General features: G+C 37.4%; 1 protein-coding gene across 2 annotated transcripts; it reads right to left on the reverse strand.

Annotated features, from left to right (window-relative positions):
- Positions 1-17184: 17184 nt before the first annotated feature.
- On the reverse strand, positions 17185-20143 carry TCEAL9 (transcription elongation factor A like 9). Of its 2 annotated transcripts, none has more exons than XM_081278153.1 (3): positions 20009-20143; positions 19464-19525; positions 17185-19030 (listed from the first exon to the last, which is right to left on the reverse strand). In XM_081278153.1, the coding sequence occupies exon 3, from the start codon at positions 18978-18980 to the stop codon at positions 18666-18668; it is 315 nt and encodes a 104-aa protein (XP_081134279.1). In that variant the 5' UTR covers positions 18981-19030; positions 19464-19525; positions 20009-20143; the 3' UTR covers positions 17185-18665. The 2 variants fall into 2 exon arrangements, with proteins under 2 accessions (XP_081134279.1, XP_081134280.1); XM_081278154.1 differs by having other exon boundaries at positions 17185-19033.
- Positions 20144-21235: the final 1092 nt, after the last annotated feature.

Below are 21235 nucleotides of genomic sequence, written 5' to 3' on the forward strand. Positions count from 1 at the left end.
CTGGAGAAAAACATTTAAACCACAGGTGCTCTGGAATTAATTATGTTCCCCCAAAAATATGTTGAATTCCTTACCTCCACAACCTGTGAACATGACCTTATTTGGAAATGGCGTCTTTGAAGATGTAATCAAATTTAGGTGATATCTTTAGGTAAGACCTTAATCCAATATGACTGATGTCATTTTAAGCAGAAGAAGACACAATGTAGGGACAAAGGCAAATATCAGAATTATGCAGCTTCAAGCCAAAGAATGCCAAGCATTGACAGCAAGGAAATAGGAAGAGGCAAGGAAATATTCTATCTAGACTCTCAGAGGAAAATGGCTCTGATGACACCTTGAATTCAGACTTCTAGCATCCAGAGCTATGAAAGAATACATTTCTGTTGATTTAGCCACCAGTTTGTGGTGTGTTTTTATAGCCGCTCAACAGAACCAACAGTATATAAAAGAAAAAAATAACACCCATTATATTTAAACAGCTCTTAAAAACCAACAAGAAAAAAATGGGCATACTAATAGAAAAGTGGTTATAAAAGAAATAAACATGGACTTGGTATATGGTACAACGGTAGAGTGCTTGCCTGACATGTATGAGGCCCTGAGTTCCATGGCAGAAAGAGAAAGGAAAAGAAAAGAAAAAAGAAAGAAGTATGGCCAATAGAATAAAAATTACTGATTATTTTAACAAATAATAGTTGGGCATCTACTATGAGATAAGCACTGTTTTGGGTGTCAGGGATACAGTAGGAAGCAAAGTAGATAAGTTCCCATTCTCAAAAAGCTTCTATTATAGTGGATACAAACAGAAAATGAACAAGTAACCAAATTAAATAAGATAGTTTCAGATGGTTGTAAGGGCTAGGAAAGAAATAGAATAAAGTGATGTGATAAAGGGTGATTGTGGAAAGCAGCTAAGGGTACATATACTTTTTTAGATTAAGCAGCCTAGGCTTTAAGGAAACGACTTTTGAATGGGAATCTAGATGATGAGAAAGAGAAGCCAGCTAAGTACTGGGGAGAAAACCTTCCAGGCAGAGGGATTGGCAAGCATAAAGTACCAGAGGTAGGAAATCATGTTGCACTTTTGAGGAATAGAAAGAAAACTGGTGTGACTATAGCATGATGAGCCAAACCAGGACTAGTAGAATATCAGGACAGAGACCTGAACAGGAACAATATCATGTAGGATGATACTTATTTCATTGTAAAGAGTTTGACTTTATTTTAAGTGTGAGAGGAAGCTGTTGGAGGGTTTTAAGTAGGCGGGTAAAAGGGTATGAATTGTTCCCATCAAAATCAAAGAAGTCTAAAATAAAAGTGAAGCTAAGGATGTGGCTCAGTGATAGAGTCTTTGCCTAGCATGAAAAGGCCCTGGGTTCAATCCCCAGCACCACCAAAATAATAATAACAACAATAATAATGATGATGATAGTAAAATCAAAGAGAAATAAGTAAAATATTTCGAAGATCAGTAGTGCCCAGGGTTGGTGAATATGTGAGAAAATATACATTCATACATAGTTGTGTGGGTTTTTTTTGTATTTTTTGGGGGGGTGCCAGGGTTTGAACCCAGGGGCACTTGACCACTGAGCCACATCCCCAGCCCTATTTTGTATTTTATTTAGAAACAGGGTCTCACTGAGTTGTTTAGCACCTCGCAGTTGCTAAGGCTGTCTTTGAACTCGCGATTCTCCTATCTCAGCCTCTTAAGCCACCGGAATTACAGGCTTGCACCACCACACCCGGCCATACATAGTTTTTGAGATCTGAAATTGGTGTAGCTTATTGAAAGAATATCTTGAGATTTGTATCATGTTTTAATAATACAGTGGTAGGCTCAGAGAAGACTGTGAATGCTTATATTCCAGAAGTGTCATGTTAGAATCATCTCATGTATAATAAATGTGTTCAAATCATCCAGAATATATTTTTCAATTGCTTGAAAAGAAAAAAAAGCATTTTTAAAATTTACGTTCTGAAGGTGGTTTCACTTAGAATACACACAATATGTACTATATATACTCACAATAATTATTTTGCCATGTAACAACTACAGGAATTCCTAAGATTTCCTTGAATGGAAATGTTTAGACTGAGCTCTGCTGGAAAAACTCAGAAAATGTTTACCATTTTTAATTTCTAACAAAGGTGAAAGTGTTGGGACAAGTATTTGACAGTTCTAGTACCTAGCATGGTTCTGGCTTCTAGGAGGCACTATTTGTTCAGGTGTCTCAACTAACAAGGTCAGAGGTAACATATGCATGTAAAGCTGGAATGGCAAGAATGTAGTTGAACCGGGGAGCACAAGCCCTATCAAAATAGAGTGGCCTCTGTTCATGTCTTGTTAATTGTTTTCCTGAGACAGTTCAGGCCCACAGCTGCTGAATATGCCCTTTTTTCCCCCAAAAGGTATTAGAAACACAAAAGTTTATGTGAAATTCATCCCTCAAAAATGAGCTACTAATTTAGAACTCTACATTTTCTTACTTTTATCCTACTTCCTCAACTCTGTTAGATTGATTTGATTACACATTGGTTTGTGACTGTTGTGTGTCTGTAGCTATCACTTGCAGCATGACAGGTGACTCTTTAAGTTTTCAGGGATTTAGAAAATACACAGTGAGGACTGCTTTTTTTCTGTTCCTCAATGGCTGGGTCATCAGAGAAAATGACTCAGTTTGGAGTAAGTTGAAGACTTGTAGATGACTCAAACAACTGTCTACTGTAACTGCTGAAACTGATATGGCTGAAGGACAGGCACATCTGGGAATATTCAGAAAGTCCACATGTAGCATATATAATATATGCTTTATCTAACATGGTCATATGTTAGCATATCTAAAATATTTAGCATATTTAACATGGTCATTTCATAACCTCAAAAGCAATTATTCCCTGTAAATATGGTGAAAGCTATATGGCCTTTTATGACCTGGTGTTGGAAGTCATATTACATCATGTTTTAGTTAGCTTTTTCATTGTTGTGAGGAAAAGATGTGACATGAACAATTTAAGAAGAGGAAGTTTATTTGGTGCTCATGGTTTCAGAGGACTCAATCCATAGATGGCTGACTATATTGCTCTGGGCCCAAGTGAGGCAGAACTACTTTACTCTGGGCCCAAATGAGGTGGAAGGGTATGGAGGAGGAAAGCTGCTCAGGCATGGCAATCAGGAAACAAAGAGAAAGCTCTGCTCAGCAGGGGAAAAATATAAACCTCAAAGGCACACCTCCAATGACAGGCCTCCTCCAGCCACAGCTACCTGCCAATAGTTACCATCCAGTTAATCCATATCAGTGGATTAAACCACTGATTAGGTTATAACTTTCATAAACTAATTATTTCACCTCTGAATGTTCTTGCATGGTCTCACACATGAGCTTTTTGAGGGACATCATGTATCCAAACACATCAATTCTACTGTAGTACATTAATTGAAATGGTCTTAAACACTCTTCCAAGATTCAATTAGAGGGAATATAGATCCAAACTCTTTCTGGTAGAAGTGCCAAATAATCTGCAGCCATGTTTTAAAATAATTGTACTCCATACTGGTATATGCTTCTTACCATGCCTTTCTTGCCATCCAGCTAGACAAAGAAATCAACACATTTGTTGTGTGTTCATGATTAGAGTTGTTAGGTGCAAAATAATCTTGACTGAAGTACAATAAAATTTCCTTGTCCCACAAATCCTTAGGGATTTGTAAGAAAGTATTTTTACTAGGAAAAAAGATTAGCATATTTGTTCACAAATATTCACCTGTGTAATGATTTGTTACTAATGTTCAAAGTAATTAGAAAGGGTTGGAAGCAAGAGAAGAAAATAAACTATGAGACAAAAAGAATGGATTAGTAGGCTTGCCAAACAGTAGATTTTATAGTGATCTTTTTTTGCCTTTGCCTAATTTGGGGTTTATAGGGTAGGAAATTATGATCATATGTCCTAAGCCTTCACTGATCATGTACTGTGAAAAGTGGAACAACTTTAGAAATATTTCAGTCCAGGTGCCTTATTTTACAAATTGTGAGACTAAGAACCAGAAAAATTTTAAGGCCTGCTCAGGTCACCATACAAAAAAATAATTCCCTTTGGGAGGTCTATGGACTTCTAGGAAAGAAATCTTCTTTTAAAAATTTTTACTTTTCTGTCTTATTGATGTCTTAGTCAGTTCAGGCTGCTATAAAAATACTGTAGGCTAAATGGATTAAATATTAAATATTTATTTCCCACAGCTCTGGAGACTGGGAAATCCAAGAATAAGCAGATTCAGTGTCTGATGAGGGCTCACTTTCTTGTTTATCGATGTCCATCTTGTTGTATTTTAAAATGATGGGGAACAGAAAGTAAAGAAATTAGCCCTCTCCCGTCTCTTCTTATAAAGGCATAATTCCATTTATGAGAGCTCCACCCTCATGACCTAATTACTTTCTAAATGTTTCATTTCCAAATACCATAATTTGGGGGATTGAGCTTCCACCTAGAAACATTGTTGGGGGGACACACACATCCAGTTCCTAGAACTTGGACAATTTGTTTATTGATTTACCTTCTAAGCTTATACATATCATATGTAAAATGAGAGGAAATATACTATCATTTTATCTATGATTGCCTTTGGTCCTTGTGGTGATGAGTGATGGGTTAAAATCATAAATATTTTACTTTATGATTTTACACATTTTTAAATATTCTTCAGTAAATTTGGTAGATATGAGAATGATAAAAAATTAATGACTGATAATATTTCAGGTGTTGGCAGTGCACATGATTTTTATATGGTTCTAACTAAAGTAACAAAGATAAATGTTTAGTCATTTCCCCCATATATACATGTGCATCCATACAGGCATACACACAAACACACATACACACACACACACACACACACACACACACACACACTTGTTTCTTCCTTTCTTCTCATCTTCCTCTCCATCTATACCCCTGCCCCAGCTCCTAAGTTAAGGGCTACATTTCTTGTCATGATACTCAGAGTTCCAGGCATTTGTAACATGACAGTATCCTGTGCCATATTTTATCCTTAGAAAACCCTGCCCAGTGACATGTTACTTCTGTCCCTCCTTTACTTTTTCCCATTTGGTTGTCCTCATCTATGAGATTAAAGATCAATTTCTGTTCATAGTTATTAGCTAGTGATCACTTCTATCTTTTAAAATTTCTCCAAGGGAATAAGACTATCCTTTTTACAAGAAGATTAAAAAAAAGTTTAACTATTTTCTAAAATTCACATTAAAAGAGCATTTACAGATTTAGCCTTGTTTTTCCCACATGTATAGTGATGAAAATAAAATAGCATTTATATGAATGTTATAAGTGTTTTATATGTACATTAATTATTGCTCTTTAACCTTTCAACAATCCTATGAGGTAGGAGCTAATATTACCCACCATTATACAAACAAGAGAACTACAGGACAGTGAGGCTAAGCAATACACAGTAAGTAGTAGAGCAAGAATTCAAACTCCTAGAGTCTGGTTCCTAAATTTATGTTCTTTTCACTTATTAATAAATTCCACATCTATGTCATACCCATTATTTTCTTCATTCAACATTTATTATTTGATATTTGTTGAGCACTTTTCTGGGCTAAGCATTGCATGCCCATACCCATATTTTAATCTCAGTACAATTTAAGAGTTCTAATTCCCAGGACATAGTGCTTTCCACTTAATTGAAATAGAAGAAATATACATTAAGTTCAATCAGTATTAGTGTCTATTATGTTCTAGGCAAGGACCTGGAGATATAAAAAGAATGATTAGATATAACCTTCATGTTCTATATGCATTGGAGATCCTACAGACTGACCTCCACTGAGTTGAACACTGTGATTGTGGAAAGATGGAATATTGTAGCCAAAATTATCTTGGGTTGTTTCTGTCCTTTTGATAGCTATTTACTTTCAACCTCTGTATCTGACCTAACATCTTCATGACTATTACATAGAACTCTTGGAGTTTATAACTAAGCTTATTGGGACCTCTAGCTTCCACAATCCTAAAGTTAAGAATGTTATAGCATCTGAAACCTAAAGATTGCCCTGTTCTACTATATCCCACCTCCTTGTTGTCCACATCAGTGTATTTGGTAAATGTGTTGATTCGTGACCTTGTTTGTTCTGTGGCTATAAGTTTAACCTCTTACTAGATTGAACTTGTCATTCATGATAACTTGAATCTATGTTTTGGGCCATGGTCACTTTTGTATGGCTTATAATAAACTATTTTCTTTAGAGTCATTATTTTATGTTGATTGAAGTAATTGAAGTTGTTCCTCCACCAAGAGAACAGCTCTTAAAGAAGGAGTGTCACTCAGAGAGAAAAGGGCCATTGTTCCTACCCCCAGATCCAGAGCCCTGACTCAGAACTTTTGCCGGGGGAGATAAGTAAGCCATAAAGCATATATCTTCTAATATTTTCCCAGTAGAAAATAATTTGCAACAAGCATGGAGAAATTTAAGACAAGGTAGCTTCAAAAAGAGTGGAAGCTGTGTTGGAGGCAATTGGGAAATGATTAATGAATCTGCAGAAGTTTGAAGTTTATTGTTGTCTAGCTAGATAGCTGGAGAGAGCCAAAGAAGGAGATAGCTGGGAGGAGCCCTCCAGGGGTCAGAACAAATATTAAACATTTAAGTTGGAACAGAGCCCAAATTTGAATTAGACATCAAAGCAGTTAATGGTCAAGGGCATTACTGAAAATAATAGACCAATCTTCTAGCAATTAAAGGAGCCTAAGAGATGAGTATGGTTAGGGAGAGACTAAGAAAACTTAATCAAAACTATTGTAATATAGATATTGTGTGGGGATCACAATCAAATTCCTTGCATGTATGGGGGTTCATAACCCACTTCAATCTAATGTATGAAATATGATATGTCAAGAGCTTTGTAATGTTGTGAACAACCAATAAAAAAATGCCAAAAAAACAAAAAAAAAAACAAATTCCTTGCATGCATAATTTTGTCAAAATGAACCCAAATGCTATGTATAATTATAATACTCCAATAAAATTTAAAAGAACATTGTTATTAAGTATAACCTTGAACATAACAAACAATTTGCCTCTCTGAAGACTGACATGTGGTCCTATTGCTGAAGGGGGAGGAAATAGACTTCACTAAAACCATCAATTAAATTACTAAACAAATAAGCGGGCAAACAACAATAATAAACCCTGGAAAGGGAGTAGGGGACAGTAACCAGAGTTACAACATGTTATTTAAAATGCCTAGTTTCCAACAAGAAATTACAAGACACACAAAGAAACATGAGGATTATGGATCTAGCTCACTGGTAGAGCACTTGCCTAGTTTGCACCAGGCCTAGTGTTTAATCCCCAGTACTAGGAGAAAAAAAAAAAAGAAAGAAAAAAAGAAACAGGAAAGAGTGACTCATACAGTGGGGAAAAAACAGGCAACATAAACTACCTGTGACAGTCACCAGATGTGGGATATCACAGAAAATATTTCAAAGTAGCCATTATAAATATGTTTAAAGAACTAAAGGAAAACATGATTAAGGAAGTAAAGGAGGGTATGACAATATCACATCAAATTGAATATCATAAAGACAGAAATGATCAAAAATAATAATATGGAGGGAATAAGGGAGGGTGGATATGATAAAAAACATGTTATATATATCTATAAAAAGTCACACAGAAACATTTGTACAATTAATATACATTAATAGTTATAGCAATAATAAAAATAAATTAAAATAAAATAGTAAAAAATAACCATGACTTACCTGGTCATGATGGTGCCTGTCTGTAGTCCCAGCTACTCTGGAGGCTGAAGCAGGACCATCACTTGAGCCCATGAGTTCAAGACCAGCCTGAACAACTTAGCAAAATCATGTCTCAAATAAGCAAACAAAGATAATCACACAGAAATTCTGGAGCTGAAAATCCAAATAACTGAAATGAAAAAATTCACTATAGGGGTTCAAAAGAAAGAATTAGTAAACTTGAACATAGATTGATGGAATGGTCACAATCCAAAGGATAAACTGAAAAAAAAAAAGATTTCTCTACAGAAAAAAGAACAGAGCCTTAGAGAAATATGGAACACCATGAAGTGCACCAGCATACATGGGAAGAGAGTACCCAAATGAGAGATGAGAAAAGTGAAGGAAAAGTATTCAAATAAATAAAGGCTGAAAACTCCCAAATTTATATAAAAAAACTCCAATCTACACATCAAGGAAGAACAACAAACTTCAAAATGGCTTAATACAAAGATGTTCTTCATAGTAAAAAGTCTGAAAGTCAAAATAAGGAGAAAAATTTTGAAAGTATCAAGGGAAAAATGACTTTACATTTAGGATAACTCCAATAAAATTAACAGCTGGCTGTTCAACATAAACAAGGAAGGCAAGAAGATAGTGCAATAACATAATCAAAGTGCTCAAAGGAATGAAAATTGTCAATCAAGAATCCTTTATCAGTGAGCAAATCTGCCATTCAAAATTGAAGGTGAAAGAATCAATAAATGGGGCAGTATCAAATTAAAACTTCTATATAGCAAAGAATATGAAGAAGAGCATGAAGAGAGCCTCCAGAATGAGAGAAGATCTTTGTTCGCTACTCCTATGACAGGGAAATAATATCCAGAATATATAAAGAACTCAAAAAACTTAACATCAAAAAAATAACTCAATCAATAAATGGGCAAAAGAACTAACCAGACATTTCTCAAAAGAAGAAGCACAAATGGGCTGGGGTTATAACTCAGTGGTAGAGCACTTGCCTAGCATGTGTGAGGCACTGAGTTTGATCCTCAGCACCACATACAAATAAATGATATAATAATAAATAACTGAATTAATAAATAAATGTATTGTGTCCATCTACAACTAAAATATTTTTTAAAAGAAGCACAAACGAATGACAAATATATAAAAAAAGGTTAAACATCCCTAGCAATCAGGGAAATGCAAATTAAAACTGCATTGAAATATCATCTCTCTCCAGTCAGAATGGCAATTATCAAGGACACAATAATAGTAAGTGCTGGCGAGGATGTGGGTGGGGGCAAAGGTATACTCCTACGCTTTTGGTGGGACTGTAAATTAGTACAACCACTTTGGAAAGCAGTATGAAGATTCCTTAAAATATTAGGAATGGAACCACAATATGACCCAACTATCTGACTCTTTGATACTTATCCAAAAAATAAAATAAAATAAAATCAATGTACTTTAGTATTCATACACATCAATGTTTATAGCAGCTCAATTTACAGTAACCTAGTTATGGTGCCCATCAAGAGATGAATGATAGGGCTAGGTTGTGGCTCAGAGGAAGAACGCTTACCAGCCATGCATGAGGCACTGGGTTCAATCCTCAGCACCACATAAAAATAAAATAAAATGTATTGTTTCCAACTACAACTAAAAAATAAATATTAAAAAAGAGATGAAAGATAAATAAAATATGGTACATACACAATGGAGTTTTACTCAGCCACAAAGAAGAATAAAATTATGTCATTTGCTGGTAAATGGATGGAACTGGAGAATATCAATGCTAAGTGAAATAAACCAGACTCAGAAAGTCAAAAGTTGAATGTTTTCTCTCATATGGGCTAGCTAGAGGGAAATAAGGGAAATGGTGTGGGGATCTCATGAAAATAGAAGGGATATCAGTGGAGTGGAGTAAGGGGATAAAGTGAGAGGGAGGAGGGACATGAAAAGGAAGGAATTGCAGAATGAAATTATGGCATGCAAAGTAAGGGGGAAAAGTAAGGTGTCAGATATCATAAAGATGGAGGTAAGATCGGTGGAGTAGATTAAGGAGGTCAAGGGCTATAATGCACTAATAAAAGTATTAAAAATAAAAATATTAAACAATTGAAGGTGAAATGACATTTCCAGAAAGACAAAAACTGAAAGGAGTTGTACAAAAAAACATGTTACTAGAGATAAAAAATACTGAAGATCTGTAGGCTGAAAGCAAGTAACCTCAGATGATAATTCAAATTCTACAACAAAAAAGAAAGAAAATAAAAGAAACAGCAGCAAAGATAACGTGTAATTATAAAAAAGGAGTATACTTTTTTGTGGTGCTGGGGATCAAACCCAGGGCCTCACACTTACTAGTCAAGTACTCTTCATCTGAGCTACACCCTCAGCCCTGAGGGCACACTTTTACATGTGAGTGTATTCCGAGGATTTTTTTCTCTTAATTGATTTTAAAATATTTTCATAAAATATTTATAATGTATTGTTAGGCCTATAACATATAGAACTATAATGTAATTGTAATGTATTTGCCAATAACAAGGCAAAGAGGGTAGGTGGGAGCAAAGCAGTATATAAAGTGGGAGGGAGGAGGGACAGGAAAAGGAAGGAATTTCAGAATAAAATTATGGCATGCAAAGTAAGGGGGGAAATTACAGAAAGTGAGATGACAATTATAATGATGCATTACTGGGTTTTAACATTGATAGATGTTGAGAGCCACAGCCAAAGGGGCCCCAGCAAACTTCCAGCTGCCAGCAAACTTCCAGCTGCCAGCTGATGATTGGCTCACAGTGGTCCCAGCAACTTCTAGCTGCCAACTGATTGGCTCCTCTGCGGTGATGCTCATTGGGCTGTTTCCCTGCCCTTTCAGACCACGGAGCTGCTCATTGGGGGACTTTTTTGGCTCCGCCCACTTGACCCACCCAATGGGCCTCAAGAGCAGGAGGAGTGGGGGAGGTAGAGAGGCTTGTGGGAAGCCAGTGGTGGCAGTTGGGCTCTGAAGGTTTTTCCTGAGGAGCTGTTTTGTTTGGCCTTGTGTGGTTCTAAAAATAAAGTTTGTTTCTTTTGACAAGTGGCTCCTGAATTGTGCCCAGCCAGACTGCGGCAGATAGATATAATATGTATGAAAATAATACCCCAAAATTAAGTAAAATGTATAGGAGCAACATTTCTATGTATCACTAGAATTAACATAATGAAAATCGGATTGTGATTCTGATAAGTGAAGATGTGTATAGTAAGTCCTCCTAGCACAACCATAAAAATTAACACAATGTAAAAAGCAGTAATAAATTTAAATGATTCATTAGAAATCATGGTAATGCAAAAGAAAGATGAAAAAAAGAATAGAGGAACAAATATATGAGACAGAAAGAAAAAAATGGCAGACTTAAATGAAACTATATTAATACTAATGTTGTCAATGTATTAACAATCTGAACATAAGGTAGAGATCGTCATACTTGATAGAAAAAGAGAACCAATTATAGGGGCTGGGGTTGTGGCTCAGTGGTAGAGTGTTTGCTAGCATGTGTGAGGCACTGGATTTGATACTCAGCAACACATAAAAATAAGTAATAAAATAAAGGTCCATTGACAACTAAAAAATATTTAAAAATTCAATTATAGTCTATCTATAGGAGACACACTTTAGGTTCAAAGATACAAATAGATTGAAAATATTACTCAGGAGGCTGATGCAGGAGGATTGCAAGTTCGAGGCCAGTGTCAGCAACTTAATGAGGCCCTCAGCAAATTACTGAGACTCTGTCTGGGAAAAAAAATAGGGATTGGTGATATAGCTCAGTGGTAGGGCATGGAGTGAATCTCCAGTATGAAAATTTAAAAAATGGATTGAAAATAAAAGGGCAAATAAAAAAGTTGAAGTGGCTATACTAATGTAAGTCAAAGTAGACTATGAAACAAAACATGTTACTAGAGATAAAGAGGGGATTTTAAAATAATAAACTTTATTTCAGAGCAGTTTTCAAATTATAGGAAATTTGAGCAGAAATTATAAAGAATTCCTATATTATCCTGATCCTACACACAGCCTCCCCAACTGTAAACATTCTAAACAGAATAGTGCATTGGTTACAGTTAATGAGCCTACACTGAAACATCATTATCACTCAGAGTCCTTAGTTTACATTAGTGTTTACTCTTGGTGTTCACAATTCTATGGGATTTTCTAAGTGTATAATGACATACAGTTATGGTTTAGATATGAGGTGTCCCCCAAAAGCTCATGAGTATAATGCAAGAATTTCCAGAGGTGAAATGATTGGGTCATGAGAGAGCCTTAACTTAATCAACGTGTTAATCCATTTGAATGAATTAACTCAGTGGTAACTGCAGGAAGATAAGATAGAGCTGGAGAAAATAGGTTACTGGGGCTGTGCCTTTGGGGTTTATGTTTTTTTCCCTGGTGAACAGAGCACTCTCTGCTTCCTGTTCCCATGTTCTGAGCTACTTCCTTCCACCACACTCTTCTGCCATGATGTTCTGCCTCATCTGAGTCCCAGAATCAGGAGTCAAATGTCTGTGGACTGAGACCTCTGAAAACATGAGCCAAATAAACTGTTCCTTGTCTAATTGTTCTTGATACATCTTTTGGTTACAGCAATGAAAACGCTTCCTAAAATATGCACCCATCATTATAGTATCATACAGACAAGTTTCGTTGCTTTTAAAACCATCTGTGCTTCACCTTTGAACCCTACCTTGCCCCCACAACCTTTAGTAATCCTTATCTTTTTTCCATCCCTTTTCCAGAATGTCACATGGAATCATAAAATGGGTAGCTTCTTCATATCATTTCCTTTCACTTAGTAGTCATCATTTACAATTCCTTCAAGTTTGGGCTGGGGGTGTGGCTCAAGCGGTAGCACGCTCACCTAGCATACCTGAGGCCCAGGTTCAATCCTCAGCACCACATACAAACAAAGATGTTGTGTCTGCCGAAAACTAAAAAATAAATATTAAAATTCTCTCTCCCTCTCTCACTCTCTCTTTAAAAATAAAAACAATTCCTTCAAGTCTTTTATTTATTGGCAATGCTAAGGATTGTGCATACTAGGCAAGTATTCTATCAGTGAAGTACATCCCCAGTATTCACCACATCTTTTTATGGTTTAATAGCTCATTTCTTTTTAGTGCTAAATTATATTCCATCATATTGATGCACCTCAGTTTACTTATCCATTTACTCATTGAAGTTTATCTTTATTGCTTCCAGTTTTTTTTTTACAATTATGAATAAAACTACAATAAACATCTGTGTTCAGGTTTTCGTGTAGACATAAGTTTTCAGTTCATTTGGATAAATACCAAACAGCAACAAAAACTACCTGTGACAGTGTCTAGATGCAAGATACCACAGAAAAGGCTTCTATGGATCATATGGCAAGAGCATGTTTGTCTTTGTAAGAAACTGCCAAAATGTCTTCCAAACTGGCTGTACCATTTTGCATTATCACCCGCAATAAATGAGAGATTCTATAGTTCCATATCCTTGCCAGTATACATATCCAAAATGTGTAATAACCATCAAATAGAATAACATTTGGCAATAAGAAGGAATGAGGTACTGACAGATGCTACAACATGGATGAAACTTAAATATATTATGCTAATTAATATGTGATACCATATTTTATATGTACATACAGGACAGGGAAAACTCTAGAGACAGAATGCAGATTAGTGTTTGTGTAGGGCTGGGGAGGATGCTGCATGGAAGAGTCATAGCTAAGGTTATAATGTTTCTTTTTCCCTTGATGAAAATGTACTAAAATTGATTGGCGTGATGTTTACACATATCTGTGAATGTGCTCAAGTTCCTTGCACTATAGACTTCAAGTAAGTGAATTGGTATGTGAATTGTATCTCAATAAATATGTCATAAAAATCAGTAACATTTATTCTGGGATGGATGAGTAGGAATTATTCAGGCTAAGTGTATTTACCAAACCAGGCCCTTTTTGCCTTCCACACAGTGTGTCAATCACTGAAGCAATGAGTTTTGCTGAAGAGAAAGAGTTTGTTTATAAGGCAGCCAAGTATGAGGGTAGGAAAGAGAAGTCTCAAATTTCACCTCCCTGAGGATAGGTTTTGAGGATGTTTACTGTGTAAAGAAACAGGGTAGTTTAAGATATGGGGAAAAGTGATCAGAGATGAAGCAATCAGTGGTCTCAACATGTATAGTCAATCTTCATGGCTTTTTCATGGGAAATATGTTCAGAAAATGGTGGCATATGCACTATCTGAGGGTGGAGTTTTTGGCCTCCTGACACCAAAAGATCACGCATTGGACCCCTGCATAGGCCCAAGTGAAGAGTTAGTGATTTTCACAAAAATGTCCTTCCAGTTCCTGAAAAAATAACCTAGGCATCCTGTCATCATGACCCACATGTCAGAGGTATTATCTATAGCAAAGCTAGTGGTATACTAATAACATATAGCTAAGCTGTGTGACCTCCAGAGTTATTGACTTTTAAAGTCAACCAAAAGCAAATAACTAAGGCTGAGCACTAGGGCTGAGTCAGAGAAATAAAAATTACAGAGTCAGTTAGTGTGTAAATAAGAATACCCCAGTTGTGTTTGTTGGTTGGTAACTTTTAAAGTTAGGATTTTGTTCTCCCATGGAGTCTTGGAGACAGAGGTTTTATTCTATTGAGGGTTACATTTTTGAGAATAGCTCTTAGGTCTTTGATAAATACTTCTGAGATGAAAATGTGCATATTTACAATTGTAAACCATTATCTTATTAAATGCCCAGTAGATGGTTGTGGCCTATCCAGCAAGAACTCCATTTTAGGTTCAGGCAGGGAGAATTATGGAAACCAATATGAAGGGTTGAAAAAGAATGGAGCTTTGAGGAACTGATAGAATTCCTTCAGCATAGCACGTTTTTTATCATTTATTAAATACTTGCTGTTGGGCTGGGGATGTGGCTCAAGCGGTAGCGCGCTCGCCTGGCATGCGTGTGGCCCGGGTTCGATCCTCAGCACCACATACCAACAAAGATGTTGTGTCCGCCGAGAACTAAAAAATAAATATTTAAAAATTCTCTCTCTCTCTCTCTCTCTCTCTCTCTCTCTCTCTCTCTCTCTCTCTCTCTCATCTCTATCTATTTAAAAAAAAATACTTGCTGTTTCAGAGTAGTGATTAAGAGCAAGGGCTTTTACCTTAGGCAGAGATTCCATTTAATAGTTGGAAAGTCTTGGCTAAATCTCTTGTTCCTTTTCCATAAAACAATACATTAATGATAAAACAGCTAGAAAAGAACTCAGAATTCATGGAAGGGAAGGACTTGGTTTAAGTTCAAGAACTAATTTGATAATTAAAATGTAAGGATAATAGGATTACACATTAGGAAAAGTTTTAAAAATAATTATTTTTCCTAAACAACCAGAACAAAGGAGGCCTGGTGAGATACTAAACTGACACTTAAAAATAAATGATCCCTCATTTTAGTCATCTTGATATTTGTGGACATGTATATGTATTGTGCTGTACCTCCTACATTCTTTAACGATGCATGGTGAACACATAGTACGTATGCACAAATCTACCTAATTCCTTTGTTTATTTGTTTATTTTTGCAATGCTGGGAATCAAATCCAGGGCCTTGTATATGCCAGACAAGAGCTACATCTGCATTGAGCTACATCTGCAGCCCTACCTCCTTCTTTTTTTAAAATAATTTTTTAGATGTAGATGGATACAATACCTTTATTTTATTTGTTTATTTTTATGTGGTGCCAAGGATCAAACCCAGTTCCTCACACATGCTAGGCAAGCACTCTACCACTGAGCCATAACCCTGGCCCCCCTACCTCTTTCTTTAAACAGATACTTTCCAACACTATATTGAAAATAGTAAGAAGGATGTGGACAAAAGATTTAAATAGACATTTCTCAAAGTAAAAATATGCAAATGGCCAAAGAGCACGTGAAAAGATGCTCTCTACCCAACTAAGTTATCCATCCAGTTGTGCAAGTATGTTTTCCTAAGGCTATTGCAAAATACCTGTGACAGAATATTAAATAACTGCTTTTCAGTACTGTGATTTGAGTGAACTTCCCCCTTTTCTGGCCTTTACCCTACTTTGAACTTTCCTTGAAGAGAGAACAGAAAAGCTTTTCTTTTAGTTTTTCCTTTTCACAGAGGCTACGTTGAGGTTAGTATATGGGATCTGGGGTTGATTTTCAAACACACATCCTCCTGTCAGTTTCCTAGTAAAAATTTTTGCATAAGATTACTCTTGTCTTTGGTGTTTTTTTTTTCTGATGAATCCATTGACTTTGCCCTTCTACCTCTTTTATTTAGGAATGCCATGGTAGTTTTGTCTTATTGTAATTTTAAAGTTCTTCAGTGACTGTTTTTCTTTTTTCTTGTGTTTTTGTTTGTTTGTATCTTGGATTGAACCCAGGGGTACTTAACCACAGAGTCACAACACTAGCCTTTTTTTTTTTATTTTGAGACAGGGTCTTGCTAAGTTGCTTAGGGCCTCACCAAGGGCTGGCCTTGAACTTGTTTTCCTCCTGCCTCAACCTCACAAGCCCCTGGGATTACAGACGTGCACCACCACGCTTGGCTAATGACTGTTTATCTTAATGCTTGCAATTGACATTAGGATTTATTGTACTAAGAAAACTGTTATTGGGAGTGGCAATCTGCCAAAGACTGAGTGTCCCTGCATGTTCTTATTGGGTATGCCAAGAATGTAAGGCCCTGACCATTCTTCGCTGAGGCAGATAATTTTTCAAGTGGGTTTGCAGCAAGTAACCTTGAGGGCTGGGGAAACATCTTTCCCTGAAGAGAGAGCATGCTTGCTTCTGCTTACTATGAATACAGGCAGTTCCCCAAACTCAGGGTTTCTTTCCTGTCATGCAAAGCACTGCATGTTCAAGCATTCATCATGGGTCCCATGTTGACCCATGAGATTTGGCAATCAAAGGGGGACAATACAAACCAACACGAATCTCTACCTATTGCTTTTGCTGTAATAATGCCCTTAATCTCTGACCCAGAAGTCTAGGTCTTCTGCCAGCATCCATTAAACGGTAGCAGGCTAAGTTGTTAGCTTTAAGTAGGGTAAAACTTCAGATTCTTCCGTTCTTGGCAAGTGTTTGCAGACATTAGCCCTAAAGTAATTATGCTAGGGAACTGTTTCCTACCAGGAGGAATTTGCCATATCTGTGCATCACCCAGGCTATTACTATTGTGTTCTACTTCAAACTAACTCATTTATGAAATTTTAATAATTTTTGGAAAGGAAATTTTAGAACATCACCCAAATCTAAACTAACATCACTTGCTTTAAACTGAAATCATTTATTAACAATGTAGTACATGAACATTACAATTTACAATATTTGTGTACTATCAATAATCATCTTCCCCTACCATCAGGCCCTGCTACTTTAAACCCTAATTATCTGATTACATCCAGAGCAGTCATGTCTGGGACAAAGACTACCACGACCAATGTTTCTCATTAGTGAATTTTGAAGTACTATGTTGTTCCTTATAAAAAGTTCCCTTCAAGCCCCTCCTGAGAAGGAAAAAGGGGAAAGGAAGTTTAGAACTCTGACCTGCAAAGGAGATTGTTGTCCTCCTCTACACAAACCTGTCTAGGACAGCCTGGCAAACAGCCCAGAGGCAGAGAAACAAAAGTCACACCCACCTAGAGGGGAGTATGACTTGGGGGAGCCCTTCCTCATCCTACCTGATCACTCCCCTTCTGAACAACAGGTGGCTGCCTTTTCCTGCACCTGAAATTTATCTCACTCCACCTTGAATTCCAACCCCACCAGCATCTGTAGGACTGTTGTAACCTTGAAGTATGTTCTGGAGGCATGAAGAGCACCCCTCCCCCCCAAAAAAAAGCATTATAGAGGTGAGAAACTACTCTCTCCATCCTTCCAAATACCTGAAACAAATCTTAGGGAGTTTGGGTTCTGCATGAGCAGATGGAGACAAAGCCCTCTCAAACTGTTCTCAGTAATTACCTAATTTGGCTCCTATGAGATTCCTGTGAGATTGTTATTTTACTGATGAGAAAAGATGTAAAATTTAATGTTTCAGCTAAGTGATCTGGTGGTACTTTGAAGTTCACATTTGTTTCTAATATTTGGTCAATGAATAATAAGTGCCTCAGTACTTTCAGAAATAAACAGATAAATGCTATAGGTTACTGCTTTTTAGTTATAAAATTTTATTATTTTAGCAACAACACTGTGTATTCATTTTAGGAATATGGAAAATACAAACAAGCAGAAGATCGTATTCATAATCCCATCACTGAAACTGAACTTTTTTTTTTTTTTTTTTTTTGGCAGCACTGAGAATTGAACAAAGGAGTTCAATTCTCCACTAAGCTACATCCCCAGCCTTTTTTATTTTATGGCCAGGGTCTTGCTAAGTTGCAGAAGCTGGTGTTGAACTTGTGGTACTCCTCTCCTGCCTCAGCCTCACAAATTGCTAGGAATATAGGCCTGTGCCACCATGCCCAGCTTGCCTTAACTTTTTTGTCTCTTATTCTTCCCAAGTTTTAATGAGCATATATGTAATATACAAATGTACTTTTACCTTATTCAAAAATATGATATTCACATATTATTTAGTAACCTTCCCCCCATTTTATATGCTAACAGGAACCTCTTTTTTACAGTGAGTAAATCTTTCTTATTCAAAGACAGAGACTTGTAGATAGGTTCAAAATACAATAAACAATGAGATGCAGATAACAAGAGCTATATCTAAAACCACTAATAGCAACTGGTTAAAAGTAGAAAGATGGGCAAAGATATATCAGGAAAAATGCTAATAAAACGAAAGCTACATAGCAATGTTAATGTCAGATAAAACAGAAATCAAGGTAAACTACATCAAATAAGGGTAAGGATGGTTTCTATTGACCTTCCAACGCATCACTATAAGTTTGTTTCTTACTCTCCTTATCTCATCTATTTCATCCACTTCCCTAAACATATCCTCATTGCTCAAATGCCTGTTATGTATATCTTCTTTAAAATCCTGGAGAGATTGAATCAGCCTTTCTCTAAAAGTTTCTTCTGCGTTTTCCTCCTCCTCTGGTTCTTCCTCTTCCTCTGGCTTTTCCTCGGGCTTTGGCTCTTCCTCCAGCTTTGGTTCATTCTCATTGTCTGGTTTTTCTTCAATTTTCTGACAGGGTTTCATCTTGTGCCTCTCTTTCTTCTTTCCTGCTTATTCCTCTTTGAATGCAATTACTTCTAGGAAACAAGGAGACAATGAGTCATAGGCTTGGAGAATGTACAGGTGCTCCACACTGAGGGGCTCGGCATTTGCTTTTTTTTTTTTTTTTTTTTAAATTTCAGAGCTGACGTCATCAAATATCTTCCACCTGAGAAGCCCAGTCAGCAATCAGTGCTTCCCTGACCCCGCCCTCTTACCTCCACTTTCCGCCGCGCCTCCCTTCTCTCGTCCCTCCCTCCAGCTTTTTCCAAGGCCCTCCTTCCCGCCTCCTGGCCCTCTCCAACCCTTTCTCCCTCACGGGGCCCTCCCGGAACGCAGAAGGTTGGCTTGGAGGGGGAAAGGAAGGAGGGGGAGGAGGAGGGGGAGGGGAAAAGGGACAGTGGGGCCTACAACCCTACCCTCACCCACCTCCACCCCCAGAGTCTTTATATTGTTCCTCTTACTTACCTGGTATTGATCCGGTCTGCTGCTTTCTCGTACTTTTATAGCCTCGGAAGGTTCTAACAGACCTGCGGACAAACCCGAGAAGGGAGGCAATGGTGGGGGTGGGGCGAGTAGTTGGTGGGCCGACCAGCACCCGAGACCAGGCACAAGTAGCTTTTCTCATCTAAGGTTTCAGTTATGGAAAGTTTCCCATCTTTTGTTTTCTCCAGTTCGCCTCTTCGCCATAGAGCAAGTTAACTCGTCTCTCTCATTATTCAGGGAGTGGGAAGAGCAGATTATTTCCAAACTATCTTTAAAACTGAGGCAGGATTTGCGGCCAGGGTGAATGTCGACAAAGGGGTCAGATCTCACAGGATGACTATTTTTAGATGTTCACAAGTCTACTTTATCTTCTCTCGGGACCCCTAGTTCCTTTCCCAGGGGTCATCTTTTCCTGCAGATCTGGAGGTGAGGGTGGAAAAATGGACTTCCCTGGGACTCCTTTAAGTCTCCACCGCAGGACCACCCCACACAAGAAATCCCCAGACAACATCCATATTGACACCAACCTGCAAAATTCCAGCAAGTTGAATCCTTCCACTGGCCTCCGGCGCTGCCGCCAGCACTGCCGAAGGGAGCTGGTACCCAGACGGGAACAAGAACCAGACTAGCAGGACTTCTGCACACGTCGACTCCTGGTCACATGAGATCTACGTCACCAGTGAGCTCGGGTCCCCAATTTCCACTCCCACCAAAAGCGCGGCAGATATGGGCCCGCCCTAGATTCCCTCCCTGCCCGCCTCTTATACATTTGGCCCCGTCAGTCTTTTCTTTTATTGCCTATTCCAAAGGAGAAAAAAAAAAGTTATTCGCTATTTTCTCTGATTACCATGGAGGGGGTGCATCTTTTTCTGGAGCTACTGAACTTTTCTACTTTTTTCAATAATTGAATTTTCCTGTTTGCTGCTCTAGGATCCCTAATTCCGCCATCCATTGTCCCTCCCCCAGCCTCCATTTCATCTGCATTCTTGTCCTTAGCTCTTTTGGAGCCAGGTAAGCTGGGCAGTAGTTGTAAAAATTAAAAGGAGCCTGGAACAGTAGTGAGATTTTTGAATGCAGCTTTAGCTCTATTTTTAATACTTATATAGTTGTTTTAAAAAGTAAGTCCTATTTTTTAAGTCATAAAAAGCAAAGACAAAATTACTTTAGTTACATTAATTAATATATATATAAAGCACTTAGAACAGTGTTTGGCATAAAGTAAGTGCTTTAAAAGTGCATCATGGCTGAGTGTGGTAGCACATATACCTATAATACTGGGAGACTGAGGCACAAGGATCACAAGTTCAAGGCCAGCCTCAGCAACCTGGTGAGGCCCAAGCAACTTAGCTTGACCCTGTCTCTAAATAAAAAATTTAAAAGGGCTGGTGTAAAGTACACCTGGTTTCAATCCCCAGTACAAAAAAAAAAAAAAAAAAGGTGGGGGATGCTGTTATTATATTATGATTTTATTCTGGTAAAACAAAGAAAAACGATATTTGATTCTAGAACTCTTGTGATGGCATTTCCAAGAACTTGTGTTTTCTGAAGATTCACCAATTGATCAATTGTCAGGTACACATTGTAAACCCCAGTTTCTTCATCTGAAAGGAGTTGATATCAAAAGTCTGTGAGTTGGGCTGGGATTGTGGCTCAGTGGTAAAGCACTTGCCTAGCACATATGCGGTACTGGGTTCAATTCTCAGCACCACATATAAATAAATGAATAAAATAAAGATCCATCAACTAAATTTTTT

This window comes from Spermophilus citellus (assembly GCF_964194105.1).
Source record: "Spermophilus citellus genome assembly, chromosome: X".
NCBI lineage: Eukaryota > Metazoa > Chordata > Mammalia > Rodentia > Sciuridae > Spermophilus > Spermophilus citellus.

Bases quoted from the DNA above. Each gene is read 5' to 3' on its own strand.
- TCEAL9 (XM_081278153.1), bottom strand. From the start codon at position 18,980: ATGAAACCCTGTCAGAAAATTGAAGAAAAACCAGACAATGAGAATGAA.